We start from the raw sequence: 20,192 nt of genomic DNA, 5'->3' as shown, positions 1-20,192 counted from the left end.
CTCCAGGAGGTGCTCCAGGAGGTGCTCCAGGAGGTGCTCCAGGAGGTGCTCCGGGAGGTGCTTCAGGAGGTGCTCCAGGAGGTGCTCCAGGAGGTGCTCCAGGAGGTGCTCCAGGAGGTGCTCCAGGAGGTGCTCCAGGAGGTGCTCCAGGAGGTGCTCCGGGAGGTGCTCCAGGAGGTGCTGCGAGCACAGGGTCTACAGTGCAGTGCGACTGCAGCTACGTACCATAGGCGCGAAACGTCTCCCCCGCCCCCAACAGCACGCAGCGCCACGCAGCTCCCCACAAGGCCTGGCCGGCCCGAAATGGTCAGAGGCGATTACGACCGTGTCCCTGCCGTCCCTGCAGTGTGATTGGGCCTATCGGCCTATCGCACCCCGTCATCTGATGGACAGCTTAATCCGGAGGGGCTTTAGTATGCAGCCCGTACGCACGGCCTGTACGTACTGTGCTGGGAGTGCGGGGGAGGGGTTCTTTGTTTTAGTCTGACACGTCGGATTACCCTTCCCCGGCGTCTGGCGCTCGGCCCATAAGACACAAGCAGACTGAGACTCGCTTTCGTCGCTCTGTCTCTCTCGCTCTCATGGGGTGTCCCGTCGAGGTGCGGAATCAGTCTATAGGCACACACACACACGCCCCTCCCTCTCTTCTCCCCGCTCAGGACGAGTCCAGAATTTGTTTTCGAATTTTTGCCGTGTGGTGTCGCCTAGGTGCCCCCGGCTGCGGCGCGGCGAGTCTAAGGTGACCCTCCGGCGCAAACGCGCAACTCAATTATAAACTCGGCGTGCGGGAGGCGTGGCGGGGCGTGGCGGGGCGTGGCGGGGCGGGGGCGGACGTCTCACTTTTCCTGGCCGACCTCTCGCGGGCCCTCGGCGTCGCTCGGCGTCCTGGGGGTCATGACGGCGGCTGGGAGGGAGGCACGCCGAGGCACGCCGACGACGCGGTGCTCGCTGCAGGCCGTGTCCGAGAGCCGTTCTCGTCGCTCTGTCTCTCTCGCACCTGTGCGGGACTCTCCGCGAGTGCGAGAGAGACAGAGCGACGCAAACGCCTCTCGGAATCGGTGTGCAGCACGCGCGCGGTGTTCGGCTGGACGTCGTGGACGCTGGACGCGGGGCGGCCGGGACGGGCCGAGACCACGACGAAAGGCGCGCGCGGAAAGAAACCAAAGACCGAAAACGTGACAAACAAAAACGGTTCCGTGCCAGTTGTTGTTGTTGTTGTTGTTGTGAGTCAGTGTTCGGGACCATGTGTGAGAGTACGTCGAGGTACCTCGGCGAGTATTGATGGTGGGGCGGAGCGCGGCGTGGCCAGTGGCGTGGCCCGGCATGGCCGGCTGTCAGTCAAACGGCCGCGGTCACTCACTGCGAGCGTGTGTGAGTGTGTGCGTGTGTGAGAGTGTAAAAGAAAGAGTATTAGTTTGGGGAAAAGGGGGGGGGGCGCTGCGTTGCCCCCTTCCCCGTAGTACTCGTCCTGTTCTGATTACGGTTATTCTACGACGCGCGTAGCTGGGCTGTAAGTTTGTCCGGAATGCTGATGGTCCATCACCCCTCTTCCCCTCCTCCACTTCTTCACCCCACCCTTCCCCACCCCACCCTTTCCCCTGCTGCACGCGTACCGCCTCCACCACCACCACCACACCGTGCCCCTGGCGACCAGGCCACCCGAGCGTCGTAATAATGCAGCGTGATATTTAATTAGGCCAGGACGTGATTCCATTGGTAACCAGCCTTGTGGTAATAAGACTCGGGGTGGCCGTGGCCGACGTGGAGGACGCTCTAGTTTCTCTTGACTCCGGGCGGGCGCGGGTGCCGTCTGATTCCGAGAGTCGTTTTCGTCGCCCTGTCTCTCTCGAATTCACAGGGCGACTCCCTTTAGTTGCGAGAAAGACAGAGCGACGAGAACGACTCTCAGTGTGCTGGCTCGGCTCCCGAAGTGGTCCCGCCGATAGCGCGTCGCGTTTTACGACACGGAGGCTTAGCGCGTCCGGGGTTATCTCGACACGACGACGACGGCGTCCTGGGCGTGCTGCGCGCTGCCCGCCCTGCCGAGAGTGCCCGCCGTGCCCGGAGACGTACGGCACGACGGCGGCGTCTTGGCGCCCCACGCGGCCGTGGTGGTGGCCGTGGTGGCGGTGGTTCTCGTGGCGGTGGTGGCCCCCCAGGGGGGCGACGGCGGCCGGCCGGCCAATCACCGCGAACCACTCTGGTTTTATGGACTGCTTCGGCTCGGTAATTATCCCCGTGGATGTATGGCGGCCTCCGTCTGGACGGCCCGGACGGCCCGGACGGCATGCATTAGGCCGTTTTGACCCCGTCGTGCGGGTTTTCGGCTCCGTGCTTTTCGTGCAGGCCCCGATTTTCGGCCGTGCCGGGTGAATTCGGACGACCATTGAGACGCGGCGGGGCGGGCGGGGAGTTCCCAGTAGACCGATTTCGACATTCGTTTTAGTAGCTCTGTCTCTCTCGCACTGATGGGGCGCCCAGTAAAGGTGCGAGAGAGAGACAGCGACGAAAACGACTCTCGGAATCATCTGCAGGGACAGCGGGGCGACGGAATGAATATCGAGGGAAGGCCTTGTGTCTACCGAGTGACCTCAGAGGAGCGGAGGGCCTTCTGCAGGGCCTTCGGTGGTCAGCAAGGCAACCCGTTCGTCCGGCCCGCGGGCTGGCTCCAAACATCGCTGTCTCTCTCGCGCCCCTACGCGGCGCCGCGCGAGTGCGACAGAGACAGACGAAATGACCGGCTCGAGCGCGGGCAGCGCGGCGCCGCTTTGTAAAAGTGTCGTGGAATGGGCCGCGGGCTGCAGGCTGCATAGGCAGGCTGCAGGCAGCGGCTCGCGAGGCTTCGGCTGCAGGCGGTTGTTGGAATGGCCGCGGGACAAGGGACGCGGGGCCGCGCCGCCCGGCGGGCAGGCACGCTGGCAGCCAGCTCTAGTCCTCTAGTGTGGCTGGCTAGCCGATGGCAGCCGATGGCAGCTAGTGGTGCTAGTGGGACCGGATTCCTCTCGATTCCTTTTGGCTCGCTCGGCCCATTTCCTTACGCAAGCCGCGCTGCCGACCTGCAGACCTGCACACTGAGAGTCGTTTCGGTCGCTCCGTCTCGCTCGCGCCCAGGGCGCTGCCCCTATCGGCGCGCGAGAGAGGCAGTGTGGTGTCTGGGCGGCTCGCCGCGGCCCGCGGTGGCTGGCTTGTCCAGCTAGCGCTGCTAGCGCTTGATGGCCTCATCGAGCGGTCAAGTGGCCCGCGGGGTGCCAAGCCGCGCCGAGCAGCGAGCCTGCACACTGATTCCGAGAGTCGTTTGCGTCGCTCTGTCTCTCTCGCGCTCACGGGGCGTCCCGTACGGGTGCGAGATAGACAGCGACGAGAACGACTCTCGGGATCAGTGTGCTGGTCATCCAGCCGTCTTGCAATCGGCCCGGCCAACACCTGTGGAACGCGACGCACTCGCACCGACACTCACACACGCGCACTCGCGCACAGAGTAAGATACACCGACGTAGACACGCGCCACACACACACACACACACACGGACAGTAATCCCGTCGTTTCGTTTTTCTGGGCGGGGTGCGCGCTTCTTGATAACCGCGCGTCTTCTTTTAGAAGTAGTTTCCAGGTTTCCCCCGCAGCATCAGTTCTTATCTGGCCGCGCCCCGGCCGTGTGAGCCTCCCCTTTCTCTGTCGTCTCTCTAAGGCGTCGCGTCGCCGAGGTGACCCCTCCCGGGGCCCGGGGCCCGGAACGGGGCGTCGTCGTTTGATAGCGAGTGTTTGACAAGCCGTCCGCGCCTGCCTCCGCCGCACAGACAGCACCTGGCCTTGTTATCATTCATGGCACAAGGGACTCACGCGCGCGCTTTTGAGGCACCGGGGTAGCGACTCTCTCTCTCTTTCTTTCTTTCTCTCTCTCTCCCTCTTCCCCCCCCCCCTCTCTCTCTCTCTCTCACACACACATACACACACTCAGCGTACAGGTTGCCACACGCTATGGCCAACAACAGGGCGTGGAGTATCTGACGTACCTGGAAGTGACAACGGCGTCGTTGCATTGCTTCGTGTGTGTGTGTGTGTGCATGTGTGAGTGAGAGTGTGCGTTGCGCCTGGGCTGCATTATCTGTGTGCATGGTTTGCCTCTCGGCGCGCAGCAGCCTTATATTTTCGTGCCGTTTCGCGTCGAGAGGTCGAGAGGGAAAATTGGAACTGGCCGTGCCGCGCGCTGCGCAATGTGTTTCTTTTGCTCTCTCGCGCGCGCTGCACCACTACACCACACTGGACGCTTGGGAACGATTTGAAAGTATGCCTACGGCCGCTCGAAAAGCCGTAAGGAAAAAAGGGAAGGAGCAGAAGAACGAAGGAAAACGGCGCAAATGCGAAGGTCTCTCCTCATTTTGACGCGCGCGGATGCTCTCTACACACTCCCCTTTTTATTTTTCTTCGCACCTCTCTCCGTCTCCTTTCGCTGTTTTTTTTCTTCTTGTGCTTTTTCTTCGCAGCGTCAGTCGTCTTCTAGTTTCGCCGAAGAAGAATACGCCGGGGCTCTCATTACAGTGCCATTGCGTTCGGTTTCGTTTCCCCGCGGAGTTCTAATCACGGTGGCGGGCTTTACGAACGTGCCACGGAGTGCACCGAGTTGCGGGGGGCTGCTGCTTAAATACCCGCCCGGGGGGGGGGGGGCACGGAGGGGTATGGAGGGGCATTTTACGAGCTGCCGTGTGGCACCTTTCGCAGGCGTGCGTGCATGTCCACGCAAAAGTGCGGACTGACGGACAGACAGACAGGCAGATAGACATACATAGAGACAGACACAGACAGACATACAGACAGGCAAACAGACAGCGACAGACAGAAAGGCTGGCAGAAAGACAGACAGACAAGGTGGACAGACGGACGGATGGACAGACAGACGGACAGATTAAAAAGAGAGACGCCGGCCATAACTTAGAAGAAACACTCAGTCAGAGCGAAGAAGAGTCATCGCAGAGGGCCGCGGTGGCGTCGCGGCGTCGCGTCGCGGCGGTCACACTGGTCCTGGAAGTGCTGGAACACGCCCCCCCCCCCGCGACCCGAAGCAGCTTCACGTGTGATAATCCTCGGCTCCGAAACTTGCCGCACCGCCACCACATGGCGAATGGAAGTTTCTCTATTTTTCAAGAGTTTAGAAAACGTAGAGGTTGAATGGTGAAACCTGTACTACAAATTCTGAAAAAATAGTGAAACCTGTAATCTAAATTCTAAAAAAGGGCGGTTAAAGCTCTATTCTAAACTCTGAAAAAATTAGAGAAGCCTCTATTCTTCATGGCGCGTCTCCAAGCACTGGGACCGACCGCATCGACCGACTCCCCCACTCCCTCCGCCACTTTTGTCTTCGTCTGCGCCAAAGGGAAGGGAAGGGAAGGGACGCGGCGTGTTCGTCCAAATCCAAACCGAGAGGGGCCGAAACAATAAAAATGACGTGTCTGCGGCAGCGACGCGGCGACATTCTGACGCTGCCTTTTCACTCCAGACAGCGCGCTGGAGCCTGGAGAGCCTGGAGCCTGCAGGCCGATGTGCCCTCGTCGCTCTGTCTCTCTCTGGCCGCCGTGCGGGATGGCCCGCGAGGCTAGTGAGTGCGAGAGAGATGGCCAGAGTCTGGAATGAGCCCGCTCCGCTGCTGCCGCGGCCGGGGCCAAATAAATGGCGGCGTGTGCGACGCAGTGCGGCGCGCTGGTTTGACTGGCTCCGGCAGAAGCGGTCTCTCTCTCTCTCTCTCTCTCTCTCTCTCTCTCTCTCTCTCTCTCTCTCTCTCTCTCTCCTCCTCCTTCGGCTCCCTCCCCGCCGGAAAGGATACCCCGGTCCAACCTCGCCAAGTCACTTTACAGTGGTATATGCAGCGAAGCGATCAACGAGTTTGAACAGAGTTGCCCACCTTTCTTCCCAGGGCGTTCATGTTCTGAAGGCAAGCCTCTCGAGCTCAAGTTCAATGTCCCTGGAGGCAGGCTGCCGGGGCGCCCGGAGGGTAGGCCACCCTTCCGGTGCACCGGAAATCTCCCGGAGGCGTCAACAACAACAACAACAACGACGACGACGCTTTTTGTCCGGTTCGCCGTGTTCGCCGTGTCAGATGCCAGGAAGGCGATCTAGCACGCGCCGCGCCGCGCGCTTTCGCCGCTCTGTCTCTCTCGCACCTTGACGGGACGCCCCGTGAGTGCGAGAGAGACAGAGCGACGAGAGCGACTCTCGGAAAGAGTGTGCTGCCCTACTGATGTCATCACCGGTCTTGCTGCGCGACGCTGCGCGACTCGGCGGACTAGGCCCTTTGTGTGTCGGGCTGTCGGCAGGAAGTGTGTCGCGGATATCGCCGCGAGGTGGTGCCATTGAGCCATTCATCGGGAGGAAGAGAGGAGAGGGACTTGGCGGCCTCAAACCGATGAATGGCTGCATGCCTGCCGGGGCTTCCGGCACACTGGTTCCGAGAGTCGTTCTCGTCGCTCTGTCTCTCGCACTCCTATGGGGCGCGCCGCGAGTGCGAGAGAGACAGAGTAGCGACGAGAACGACTCTCGGAATCGGTCGACGGCTATGTCCGGTGCCGCTGTGCGACGCCTTGCGATGGCACGAGCTGCTGCGTGCCGTCTCTCTCGCACTGTGAGAGTGAAGAGAGAGAGAGAGAGAGAGAGAGAGAGAGAGAGAGAGAGAGAGAGAGAGAGAGAGAGAGAGAGAGCGGGGGCGTGTGGCGGCCCGGCCCCCAGAGGGCCCCGGGGGAGGCGGGCGTCGCGTCGCGGTGCCGAGGGGGGCGACTTTCGCGGCCGGGGTTCCAAAACACACAGGCATTTTCCTAAGGAAAACGATTTTCGAAGGCTTTAGAAAAAGAGAATCAGAAAAGAAGTTACGAATCCTCCCGAAGATATCCTATGTCGGTCGGTCGGGTAGGAAACCCATGGAGGCAAAAAATAAATGAAACTACAAACGACGTAAACGCGGCGCGGTCGGCGCGGACTTGGAATCGGAGCGGCGCGCCGCGGCGTGCGGTTTTGGGTTGGGTTTGGTTTGGGCGTTTCGTCGGGTCGCGTTACAGTGGTGCAGCGGCATGCCGTGCACTGCGGCACTGCGGTCGTCGGGGCGGCCGAGGCACGCGTGCACCGTCTCTGTCTGCGGCACGGCCGGCACGCGGCAGGTGACGTCACTCCGCCCCAGCCCGCGGCCTCGCACCCGCGCGGGGAGCCCCGCGAGTGCGACGGAGACAGAGTGATGAAACGATCCTTCTGAATGGCTACGCAGTCATGCAGTGTTTTCATTGATTTAATTCGGAGAGAGAGAGAGACGAGTGTCACATTCCCGGGTCTGGCGGTCTGGTTTCCCTCAGCCTTAGCTGAGGACGCCGACCCAAGCGGCGGTGCACTGGTTGGCGACCAACGCGTTGCCGGCGTACTCGTGTCTGCGACTGTACTGTATGCCCCCCTTGTTGGCGTGTTGCAGGCGCCGGGCGACCTAGCGGCCAGCATGGCGATGATGGCGATGGTGGCGGGCCCGCAGTAGGCTCGAGGCCGCCGCCATGCCGCCCTCCAGGGACTCGGTGGCCATCACGTCCACCAAGGGCCTGCTCAACGGGCCCGGCCAGAACAACTGCTTCCTGAACAGCGCCGTCCAGGTGAGTGTCGAACATGTACATAGCGAGGGAGACAGGGCGACGACCCGATCGCGGCAGGACCCGGTCCGCCCGGAGGAGCGTCCGTCCGGGCGCCGCGGCCGCCGGTTGGGTTGCCTACCCGCCCGGCGCTCGGCCTCCGGTGTGGTTGGCACCTCTAGCGGCGCGAGCCCGGGCCAGCGCCGCGTGGTGACTCACGGCCTGTAAGTGCGTTTCGGCTGTTTCGGCACGGCCCGCTGCCCGTCCGACGCAGTCCGACGCCTCATTACAAGCCCCTCCAGGTCCGTGCGTCCGCTGTCCCTCCTCCCGGGCGACGTGGACGACGTGGACGACGCACTCCTCGGGGCTGTGCTGTGTCAACCAACGCGACGCGGTGCCGGAAGCGTCGTGTCCGTTTCCAGTTTACAAGGCGGTGCCGTGCCGCCTCTGGCCCAGCGCGTTGCCCCCCCCCCCCACTGCTCATCATGCAGTCGGACTTTGGCGAGCCGCTTTTGGCTGGGAGTGTCCTTGGGGCCTTCCGCCGTGCTTGGGCTGGCCGGGCGCTACTACACCTACACCGTCTGGGGCGTTGATTCCGGCTGCCCTTATACCGCTTCGCCTCGTCCTCCCAGTCCTCTCGGCTCTTTCGGTAATTAGCCCTTTCCGTTTCATTATTTCTCATCCTCTCCGTTGCTCTTGCTCTCCGCCCGCGCCGCCCGCGCAGCGCCTGTCTCTCTCTCTCTCCCTCTAATGCAGCCGAGGGACCCCCTCGCTTTGCCTGTCGCGGCCGACGGCGGAGTTCGCGGCCTGTCGCAGCCTTGACTCTTGACTGCTGCTGCTGGCGCTGGAGGCCGACTCCGTGTGGAAGGCCTCTTTCTCTCTCGCACTCGTGGGGCGTCCCTGGGGGTGCGAGAGAGACCGACCGACGGCCTGCCGGGCTGTGCAGCCTGCCTGCCCCCGACGACTGAATGTCACCACCGCCGCGCGTTCAACAGCAACGGGTACTGCTTGGCCGGGAAGGCAGAGGCCGGAATCGGGACCCGTTGGCGAACCCCTGTAGCTCGCCTCCGCCGCAGCGACACTGTGCGAGAGAGAGGTCCGAGAAAGCCGAACGGCGGATACCGATGCTCCGAAGGTTACCGAGTGAGCCGAACGCGTCCGATCGCCAACGGGCCCCGTTGGCCAGATCAGCCAGAGGCACGGCAGACAGACGGACGCCGGCTGGCGAGCCGTGCGTCGCCGGCGCCGAGTCAAGCCAACAGCAAGCAGCCACTGAGTGCGTCCGAAGGAGTCGCCCGAACAGAGAGGTCCGACACACCCGCTGCTGTGCGACAGAGACACCTTGTCGCTTGGAACGCAAGCCAGGCACAGCCGGCCAGCCGCCTCGGTGCTGGGAAGCGGCCGCCGCCGGCCGCCGCCGGCCGTCGGTGGCTCGGCCTAGCCAAAATCCGTCACCCCTTCACCCCCTCACCTCCAGCGGCCAACGAGCCCCGTTGACATGCACGAGTCTCGTCGGGCGGGGACGGGTATGGCCAAGCTAGCTCGGGCGAGCCGAACCGAAGTTCGCCCGCCCCGCCGAGCGGGGCAGGCGCAGCGGCCAACGAGACCCGATTCCGGCCTCTGCGGGAAGGCGTGGCGGCGCACAGTGGGCCAGAAGACCGGCGGAGGCGGCCAAAACTCTAGACGCGTTTTGAGCTCCAGAGTCGCTCTACAGGACTCGAATTGAACGTGTGACCCCACCAATGGATTCCTCGTTCGGAGAGCAATCCATTGGTGGGGTCACACGTTCGATTCGAGACCCATTTAGCGACTCTGGAGCCCAAAACGCGTCTAGAGTTTTGGCCGCCTCCGCCGGTCTTCTGGCCCACTGTGCGGCGGCCGCGGCGGTCGGTCGGCTTGCTGCGCGGGGCTGCGCGGCCCGAGGGGCGTGGCCCGGCGTGGCAGTCAGTAGAAAAATGTCGCGTGCACGACGACGCCGGCCGCCAGCTCCGCCTTGAGTTAGTTGCACGCCGCGAGACGCCGCGCTGTCCGGCCGGAGTCCGTTAGAATGGCAGTCCGTCAGTCCGGCCGGCTGTCTCCTGCCGAACACAATGGCGGTAATACACTGGGATACTGCCTGCCTGCGTTTATGCTGCGCTTTTTTATGTCCTTGTGTTTCTGCTGTACGAAAGCACGCAGGCGTTTAGAAAAAAAATTTCGGTGAAAAATGCTGTGATTTTCCGGTTGAAAAAATTAGATTTTTTTTTCCCGGTTGGAAAAATAACATTCCATTTTCGCTATGTGTTGCGAAAACGAAGCGAGAAAGGAACAGACGTTCCAATAATTCGCAAGCACACACTCGCACCGCACCGAGGTCTTGTCCGTGGAGGACTCTTCGGCGGCGGACAGAAACGCCCTGTGTGCTCCACTGTAGGGTACTCGCTGGGCGGCGGCCGGGGGACGGCGACCACACGAACGGTACGTGCTCGCGATGATGGGGGTGGGGGCCCCGCCGGCCCCACTGGGCCCCACCGGGGGCACTCAATGTCCGCCATTCCCTTTCTAGTGACGGCCGGGGCGGGCCGGGGCGGGGCGGGGCGCGCTCTGCACAGCTCTGCACGGCTCTGCATAAGGCTTTTCAATCTTCATTACGACCGAACGCTGCAAGGCGCTGCAAGGCGCTGCAAGGGAAGGGAAAGGGGAGCTCGCCTCGCGCGCGGGGTATAGCCGCGGCGGCGTAAGCTGCTCCCGCGGCCAGCAGCCGCGGCGTAGGCGGCCAAAACTCTAGACGCGTTTCGAGCTCCAGAGTCGCTAAGCAGGACTCGAACCGAACGTGTGACCCCACCAATGGATTCCTCGTTCGGAGAGCGATCCATTGGTGGGGTCACACGTTCGGTTCGAGTCCCATTCAGCGACTCTGGAGCTCAAAACGCGTCCGGGATTTCGACCGCCTCCACCGGTCTTCTGGCCCACTGTGCAACAGGCCGCGCAGCCCTGGCCGGCATCACGGCGCGTCAGTGTGAGAACACTTTCCATCGGCGGGCTCTGCCACACTGTGCCGCAGTGCTGTGCCAGCTTCCAGTGCGGGGCGCCGGCCGGTGCTGACCCGGCCTGGGAGCAGCGCGTAGCGGCGCGGGGCAGAGCGCAAGACGCGGTAGGCTGCAGGAAAAATTATTAAAATTGTGCGCGTCCCGTGGCCAATTGTTTGGAAGGCGAAAGCCGGGCGAGGCGGCGGGAAAAGAATTGAGGCGGCGCTACACCGCGAGACACTCGGTGCGCAGCACACTGATGCACACTATGAGTGCAAAAGAGACTGAGGGACGAGGACAGCTGTCTGGGGCGGGGAAGCACCTCGTCTTGGGGATGTCGACGCGGGCGGCGCTGAATGCTGAAATCTGGGCTCAAACTTGAAACGAGGTCCCCGACTCCCACTGCGACGTGGCCGATGTGGCGCCGCGGCGCTGGGCCCTGACCCCCTTCTTCCCTGCAGTGCACTGCAGTGCAGGCGCGCTGTCTCTCTCGCACTCCAAGGGCGGCCCACAGTGTGCGAGAGGGACGGAGCGACGAAGGCAGTACCACCGCGGCGGTCCTTGGCGCCCAGCTCCCGCGCAGCAGACAGTCTGTTTCTCTCGCACTCATGGGGCGTCCCGTGTAGGTGCGAGAGAGACAGAGCGACGAAAGCGACTCTCGGAATCGGCCTGCGGGACACGAGCTTCGGGGCCTCGACGGCGTCCCTGCCGCCCACGCGGCGGCGCGGCCGGCGAGGCGGAGGAAGGCGCGAGCGAGGTGGGCCAACCAGTGTGGCGGCATCCTGATGAAGGAGGTGTGGAAGGGCCCATCCGAGAAGGCGTCCGATCACACCATCGGCCGGGCCTCATTCCGAGAGTCGTCGCTCTGTCTCTCTCGCACTCACGGGGCGTCCCGTGTGGGTGCGAGAGAGACAGAGCGGTCAAAGCGACTCTCGGAATGAGTCTGCTGGGCTTGGCGGCGTGGGCGTCCCCAGGGCAGCCGATCGTGGAGCCCTCGCCGCCGTGCCCTTCTCATCAACCTCGTTGCCGTTGATTATGCAAACGGGGTGTCAAAATGGGGGATAAAAACTGGACCGCGGCTCCCGAGACGCCCAAAACACGGCCCAGTGATTGTCCTCCGCGCCGGTCGTGGGTTCGAATACCGCCGGCGGCGGCTCGTGCGCGCGCTTTTGTGTTTTGCTTCCTCCTCGGTGCAGCCTGCGGGCCCGGGGGCCGCGCCCACGTCGTCGCCGGCCAGCTCCCTTGCCGCCCACCGCGTCGCCCACCGCCCTCCGCGGCGCCCGCCTGCTGCAGACCCGATTCCGAGAGTCGCTTTCGTCGCTCGGTCTCTCTCGCTCTCACGGGGCGCCCAATGGGTGCGAGGGAGACAGAGCGACGAAAACGACTCTCGGAATCCGTCCTGCCCAGGACCAGAACCAGGGTTGCAGCTTGTACCTCTGGCGAACCGAACCGAGCAGTACTCGTCGGGGTCGCGGTCTTGCCCCGCCCCGCCCCACCCCGCCTCGCCCCGCCCCGCCCCGCAAGATCTTGCCGCGAGTACCTTGCCGAACCAGTCAGTGGGCCAAGCGGGCCGCACGGGCGGGTATAGGTATCGATATGTGGCACACGGGCTCGATGAGGAGGAGGAGGAGGAGGAGGAGGAGGAGGAGAAAAAACGGGAAATAATGTGTCGCTGATTGTTATTCCAGACCGGTCCGTTTAATGATATCACTGGAAATTTGGAGCACGCTTTTTTTTCTGCCCGGCCGGCGATTCGGTGATTCGGCGCTGATGCGGCGCGCGCGACACCGATTTGGGGCCCGATTTACCCATCGCCATGATGGCCACCATGATGGCCAGCGAGCCGTGCAAATGGGCCGAATCGAGGCGATCATGTGCCTCGCGACGGCCACGGCGGCCGCGTCCCGGATGCCCTCGGCGCGCGTCGGCTCGGCGCCGCACAGTGGAGGCGGCCAAAACCCCGCACGCGTTTCGAGCTCTCGAGTCGCTAAATGGGACTCGAACCGAACGTGTGACCCCACCAATGGACTGCTCTCCGAACGAGGAATCCATTGGTGGGGTCACACGCTCGGTTCGAGTCCTGTTTGACGACTCTCCAGCTCAAATCGCGTTTCGAGTTTCTGCCGCCTGCGCCGGTCTTCTGGCCCACTGTGCGGCGCGTTCACGTCGAAAAAGGGTTGCCTACCTCCGCCTGGGTGTCTCAGGGACTTGTCCGAGGAGGAGGTGGCGATGACGGCACTGAATGCACTCCGTGTTCTCTTCGGACGCCGGGGCGGGGCGGGGCGGGGGCGTCGGCCCGTAAAAAATAACGATTCTCAGCGTACAGTGTACCGGTGCGCAGTGGAGTGGCACAGTGCTGATGCGTGAAACGAGGAACCCTTGTGAGGGTGATCCCTCCGGCCGGACCGGCCGGGCCCAGGCTCCCACAGGTGCGCTTCTATCACCCCCCCTCCCCCCTCCCCACTCCACCCCTCTTTAGCCCGCAGCACCACGGACGATGATCTTCAGATAGAAAAGTGAACCATTTGCATTTTATTCCAATTACTTTATTCTTTGTCGGGCCTCGCTATTTCTTTTTCTTGCCTTTTACCTCAGTTTTTGCACTGGTTTTAAAATGGCGCTCTAAGCTTACCGTGCACACACACACACACACAGTGTTTACGTGAAGTGAATTCTTGGAAAGTTCATCTTTTTTTAAACGCTTTAATGAAAAGCGTGTTAATTATTGTAAACGCACGGTGCCGCAGCAGTTGTTGTTGTTGTTGTTTCCCCGCAGTTTACTCGCGCCATTTCCTTTTCCATACGCACTGCGCACACTCTATACTTGTTCCCGGTGCACTGCAAGTACTAGTGTGGGGGCGGTCTTGCGGTGCGACCATTGCGACGCGCACCCCGACAGGTTTGGCCCGGCGACCCGAACGCACCGAACCGCCCGCCGGTGACTCATACCCACGCACTCAGTACTACAATGAGCAATCAGTACAGCGTGAGTGAGTGTGTGTGCGAGAGAGAGAGAGAAAAGCGGGGTCTTTCAAATCGTAAGGAGTGAAGCCCGCGCGTCGCTGTGGAAGGAAGGGGAAATTTTCGAAATCAGGGGACCCGAGAGGACCGGCGGCCCAGAGACGTGCGTATCGGAAGCGTCGGTATGTAATGCATGGCCTTCCAAAGCGCGTGCGGTATGGCTCACACACACGCACACACACAGACATACATCTAGTTACACGCGGACCGTGATGAATCGACAGCCCGGGCAGCACCTTCCATCACACGCAGACATTGCTCCATACGGTCACGCGCGTGTGTGTGGAGAAATGAGAGAGAGAGAGAGAGAGGGGGGGAGTTTTTAAAAAAGCCACGGAGTGGCCCGTCGAAGCGAAGTCGAGGAAGAAAGAGAAATATGAAATAGAAATGAAGAAAAAAACTTTTGTCGACCAAATTCCAATGAGTAATGCATGCCGGAGCAAAAAAACTCTTGTGATACGTATGTGATTGATTCTGCTATGCTCTACATCTAGAATTTTATAGACCATTCTGCGTTCGTCTTGGTAGTTGAGAACACAACTCGATGGAAACGTCCCGGAGAGTGTCTAGTCAGAAAGAAAGTTTTAAGTTTATAGTGTCTGACACGACAGTTTGAGGTCGTTTCTCGGCGACCTGTCGAAGTGGCGACGGAGACATCATCATCGTCGTGGTCGTCCTCCTCGTCGTGAGGCTGGTGTCCGGAAACACCGCTTTCCATCCACTTAGAATGGCCGATCCCTGCTTAATTGGAGCTCGCCGGGCACTGCCCAGTGTAGGGCACGGGGAAGTACCGCGAAGCACTGCGAAGCCCGCGGCACCGCTTCCCCGAACAAAGTCACCGCCGAGCTCCGTTTCCATTCATAATACATATATAGCGGTGGAGTGACATCGGCAGGGCCACGCCGGCCGATGCGATGACGGGCCGAGCGAGCGTGTCATGATGCCGCTGTGCGCCGCTCTCGTCGTGTTACAGTGCAATGGAGAGCAGGGCTCATTAAACCGCTTGTTGGCCCTCCGGTCCCCTCCCCCTCCCCCTCCCCCCTCTCCCGGAGCACTCGGCCAGGCACGGCACGGCACGGCACGCCCTCGCAGTGGAGTGGCGATTCCATTTCCTCGGAATCGTAATGACACAATTTGGACTGTGTTTGCCCGTTTGGGCGCGACAGAGTGGCCCGTCGCGGTCTGCTGCCCGGTCGCGGCGTGGCGTGGCGTGGCGTGGCGTGGCGCGGCGTGGCGCGGCGTGGCGTGGCGTGGCGCGGCAGAAAGACAAGGAAGGACGGAGCCGCGCCAGGTTTGTGCTCAGAGATGCACGGTTGGTTTTATCCGCGTTGCGACGTCGAAGTCGTCGGCGTCTTTGGCGTCGTCGTCGGCGTCGCTTCGAGAAACCTGCACGAACCTGCTGCCATGGGTCGAAATCTCAGACCACTAGACCACAGAAGAGCGCGTTTTTATCGTCACTAGAAATTATTTATTCATTCATTTATTTCTAAAGCAGGCGCCTCTGTTTTTATGCTTGTTTTTTTTTAAGCCCTTTTGTTTTAACTGAGGGTTGCAGGCAGAACGCGTAGGCTTCTCACCGGCCGGTCCCGTCCGGCCGTCCACGCGCTTATAGCCGCTTATAGCCAGGCCGTCCATCCGCGGGCTGTCCACGCTCGTCCGCCCCCTCCCCTCCCCCTCCCCCTCCCCCTGACGGGCCTGGCGGGCCGATTTGAAGACGGCCGGTGCGAGTCGTTGTGAGGCAACAACAGGTGGGTGCTACGCGCTGCTACCGGTCTTGGCCTCCGGGAGCCTCTTCCCCTCACGGCCCTCACGGTGTAGAGGCAGCGCCAGCAGACCGCGACCAGATAGAGTGCAGAGAGAGAGAGAGAGAGAGAGAGAGAGAGAGAGAGAGAGAGAGAGAGCGCTGCATGTGAACCTCTGGGCGATGAGCCACGGCGAGGGCGGCGAGGGGCGCTTCGCCGTCTGCCTCGCCGGGTCTGTCCAGTGTGCCGCCCGAGGCCGTGAAGAAGAACATGTTTACGAGTGACGGCCGCCACGCAACTTTTCTGCTCGCCTCAAATAATGATAATAAAGACTCAAGGCTCCGTTTCGGTATATATACGTATTTTCTCCTGCGCTGGCTAGTCAGGGAAATTCAGCGGAATTCAGGCAGCGGCACAGGGGGGGGGGGGGGGGCAGGGGATTTGTGCCCCCTCACGCAGAGCTTTGTTTTATGTGTCCCTGCGGGGACCTTCGATTTGTGTCCCAGAGTCGTTTCCGTCGCTCTGTCTCTCTCGCACCTCTAGGGGACGCCCCACGATTGCGACAGAGACAGCTTGAGCGACGGAAACTACTCTCGCGGAATCAGTCTGCAGTCGTCGGCCTTTGATCCGTTCCGAACAGTGTGCTTTCCGTTGTGGGACGCCATGAGGGGAGCCATGAGGGGAGCCATGAGGGATCAACGCGGCTGGTCCGGCGCGAATCATGCACATGGCGGCATGGCTGCGGCACTTCGCCCACTTGCAGTGCAGGCCCTCGCAGGAGGCCGGGCCGTGCCACGACGGGCCTGGTGCGGCGCTCGTAAAAGCCCTAATGAACAGCGCACAGCTCCGTCTCTCTCGCACCTCGACGTGGCGCCCCACGAGTGCGAGAGAGAGACGTCGACTGCGGCGTGTGTCTGCAGACGTCTGGAGGCTCCAGTTGCAGTCGCCGCTCGGCCGCCGCTCGGCGCACGCGCGGTCAGGGACCTCTCACTCCCCTTCCCCCTTCTCCTCTCTCTCTGGCGGCTTGCTGTCAAAGAAGTTCGGCCAAGTCTGGCCGGCCGAGCTGGTGAAGCTGGCGTGTCAATAAGGGGCCGTAGTGCTTGCAGGGCTGCCGGAGTAAGTGTGCTTTTCGCGATATTGGCAGATATTTCCACTTCTTCTGCCAATATCGCAAGAAGAAGAAGAATGATGGTAGTGATGAAAATATCTGCCAGTACATGACGCAAAAAGAAGCAGAAGATATAAAAAAAATCTGCCAAGGACCCCAAAAAGAAAGATGATCTGAAAAAATCTGCAAAAATATATTTTAAAAAACTAATCCGACAAAAAAACTTCCAATGCACTCTGCTGAAAAGAAAGAATAAATAAAACTGGCCCATAACGCGAGCAAAACGAATTCTGCCAATAACGCTTGCCAAAAAAAGCAAAAAAAAAAATAATGCAAAATAATGACGTCTTGTTGGCTGCCAAAGTGCAGTGAGATACTCGGCGCGTCGGCGAGGTGTCGCGGAGGCGTGTCGGGGGGCCCACTGGAAAAGGGGGGGGGCTGCGGGGGCCCCCGCCGGAAGAGCGGCTCGGATAGCGGGCGGCGCGTGGGACTCCGAACCGAACCGTAACAATTAATTCACTGCAAACAAACACCTGTCTTGTCCGTCCGCGGCGCCGGGGCTTAGCCTCCCCCCCCCTCTCTCTCTTTCGGGTTTTTGGGAAGAAGAAAAAGATGGCGGCGGTGGGGGCGCCTCCACGCAGCAAGCAAGCAAGCGACTCGTCTGGTCTGCATGCCCGCCCGCAGGAGGGAGAGAGAGGACCTTCTTCTTGTTGTTACGACGATCGCGGTGACTTTGGGAGGAGAACCGTGGCGGTGTAAAATTAGAGAGGCGTGTGTGTTAGTGTGTGTGTGTGTGTGTGTGTGTGTGCGACGTCGTACCGTAGTGAGAGGGGCGCGGGGGCCCACGTTTTACGAGCCCCAGGCCCCGCGGGGCCCCGCGCGCGAGTATTCATCTTGGAGAGCACTTGTGTGAAAGGTGCCCTGCGAGAGGCTAGGAGGTGCCGAACCGAACGGAGACCCGAAGCCGAAGGCAAGCCGAAGGCCCCGACTCGGCCCGAAGCCAAAGCCGAAGGTGCCATATGAATTTCAATTATTCTGATCATGCAACTAAAGTCACTAAGTCACTCATATTGCTTGGGGAAAAGAAGAAAGGATGGCCACAAACTCAAAACTAATTTTGGAAAAATATTTTAAAAATATACGATGGGGAAAAATTGCCATAAGTCAACAAAAATGGTGACATTTACTGGCCTAATATTTCTTTTTTTGTTCCAAAATGTGAACAAGTGCATCATTTTCGCTTCTCAATTCTGTTGACAACTATCTAAGAAACTTCGGAAGAAAAAGAGAGATAAATTATCAGGCCGAAGACTAGACCTGACCATAACTGTTGCGCGGAATCTCTTAAACTAATCGATGAGAGATTACGACAACTGGAAGCTTACAACTTTCTTTAAATTTTGTTTGTGCATGTTAGATGTTCTACAATACATTAGTCATATTCGCAACTTCTTTAGTACAGGATTCAATGGACAACTAATACGAATTGTTTTTATTTTGTGTTAATAGCTGTTTTTCTCCCACACCTCACCTTGAGCTATCATTCCATTTTAGCGTTAAGCTAAAATGTCTCTTGTGACTGACTTTTTGACCTCAAGGTCTGGTCCGAAGAATTTTAAGTCTCTGCGTCTCTGCAAACTTTCGGCACTTGCATTGACGGAGTCTTGTTTTAGCAAGTTTGAGAAAAAAATTGGTTCGACTAATTTAAAAAAGCTAAACAAAAATATTCTGTTCTATCTTTTAATTTTTATCCAAATATTTAAAAAGGTTTGGAAAATAAGTTGAGTAATACAGTTCACATAATTCACTTGATGCAAGAGTTGTTTGTTGTTTTCTTTTTCCAACATATTGTCAAATTGTTAAAAAAAAATGCCCATGGTAACATTGTTTTTACCTCTAGAGTTAAAGAAATACATAAAATGAGCAAACACCACGACTTCGGGTTCGGTCAGTCGTTTCGGCCAGTTCGGGTCCTCCCGCGCTCGCTCGGGTTACGCTCGGGTCCCGAACCATCTAGCCTCGCGCAGTGCCTTTCACACAAGTGCTCTCCAAGATAAATACTCGCGCCCCGCGCGAGCCAAGCGAGACATGATTAGCAGTAAAATGAGCCCACGGTGTGCGTCTGGCCGGGCGAGGGGGGAGGGGTGGGGGAAACTCGATCGAATTTCGCGACACACGCGCTACGCTCGCCTTGCGGGGGGAAGCGCGGTGTCGTCCGTCGTCCGTCCCGTGCGGGTGTGCGTCTGTTTTGGTACCGCGCAAAAAAAAAAAATGAAGCAGAGAATAAGGAAAAAAGTGCCGGATAAAAAAATAATTATAATAATAGTGGGTGTGATCGGTGTGGAAGAAATTGGCCCACAATAGACACCTGCGATGGAGTCATCTTCCTTCTGTGCAGCCTCCGGCAGCCTCCCTGTTGTCGGGATGGGTCTCTCCGACCTCCAGGACCAGACCGAGACCACCCTCCCTGCTGCTGCTGCCTGCCTGCCCTCCTGCCCTTGGCCCCGACAAGTTGCACGCCCTTTAGAATTGTGGGCGCGATTTGCCTCACACACACACACACACACACACACACACACCACACACACACACACACACACACACACACACACACACGTGTGCAGACGAGCAGAGCATGCACACGCACACCTGTGCACTTGGCGGCCCGGGCCCGCCCGATGCAAGGAGTCCGTCGAGTTCCGGTACCTAATAAAGGTTTCCGGTGCGTCTCCCCCTTCTCCCCCAACCTCTCTCTCTCTCTCTCTCTCTCTCTCTCTCTCTCTCTCTCTCTCTCTCTCTCTCTCTCTCTCTCTCTCTCTCTCTCTCTCTCTCTCTCTCTCTCTCTCTCTCTCTCCCTTCCCCCCGATGCACCTGTGGCGTGTCTTCTTCAGACACGCGTGGCTAGGTTTTTCGCGTGTGAAGCTGTTCCCCCTGCACTACAAGGAGTGGGCCCGGCTCGCTCGCCGCCGCAAGGTGTCCGTCCACGCGGTCATCGCTGCGCTGCCGCGGACCGAGAGTCGTCGCTCTGTCTCTCTCGCACCTCCACGGGACGACCCATGAGTGCGAGAGAGACGGAGCGACGAAAACGACCCTCGGAATCAGTCTGAGCAGCTTTTTTCGCGTCGACCGCGCCACCGCGATTACCTCGTCATAATAACATGCCTGCCGTTCAACAACGCCAAGCGCTTTTGCGCGTCGAACCGTGCGGATGGTGGTAATTCTTTGTTTGTTCGCCGATATTCGTGTCCCACACTCTTTTTTCTTCGACTTTGAAATTTTTTTTTCCGCGCGTAATTCTTAGAAATTTGGCTGAAATTCGTCGAAATTCGACTAGAATTCTTGAAAATTTGACTGAAATTCATGGAAATTGGACTGAAATTCATCTAAATTTGACTGAAATTCATTGGATTTGTACGCAGAAATCCACAGTGATTTCCCCTTGCACGCGGGAAGTACGCTTTTGACGAAATCTTTCCCGACGTCGATGATAATAAATCGGTCGCGAGGCGTGCATTTAGGTCCCCCGCGGCATCGCCATGGCATCGCCGGCCCGGCTGGCATTGTCGCCCCGAAGGCACACTGGAAGGGTCGACCATCCATCATCCGATTCGATTGATCGATTCGGCTTATTACAGGCAGAGAGTAGGATCAGCATTGTGTCCGGACGTAAGGTGTCACCTGCGTCCAAAAATAAAATATTAATTTTTTTTTTGAAAGTTT

The 20,192-nt window shown here is 59.6% G+C and overlaps 1 protein-coding gene across 1 annotated transcript in view; it reads left to right on the top strand.

Annotated features, from left to right (window-relative positions):
* LOC117647003 overlaps positions 1 to 20,192 on the top strand; it is an 82,451-nt gene that overhangs the window by 13,673 nt on the left and 48,586 nt on the right. Inside the window, exon 2 of the mRNA XM_034388478.1 lies at positions 7,446 to 7,617. Coding sequence (XP_034244369.1) covers positions 7,522 to 7,617 — 96 coding nt within the window. The 5' untranslated portion in view covers positions 7,446 to 7,521. The remainder of the gene's footprint in view (positions 1 to 7,445; positions 7,618 to 20,192) is intronic.

This window comes from Thrips palmi, unplaced genomic scaffold, assembly GCF_012932325.1.
Source record: "Thrips palmi isolate BJ-2018 unplaced genomic scaffold, TpBJ-2018v1 HiC_scaffold_2, whole genome shotgun sequence".
Classification (NCBI taxonomy): domain Eukaryota; kingdom Metazoa; phylum Arthropoda; class Insecta; order Thysanoptera; family Thripidae; genus Thrips; species Thrips palmi.
Note: the sequence above shows the minus strand (reverse complement) of the source record. Positions and strands in the feature narration are given on the sequence as shown.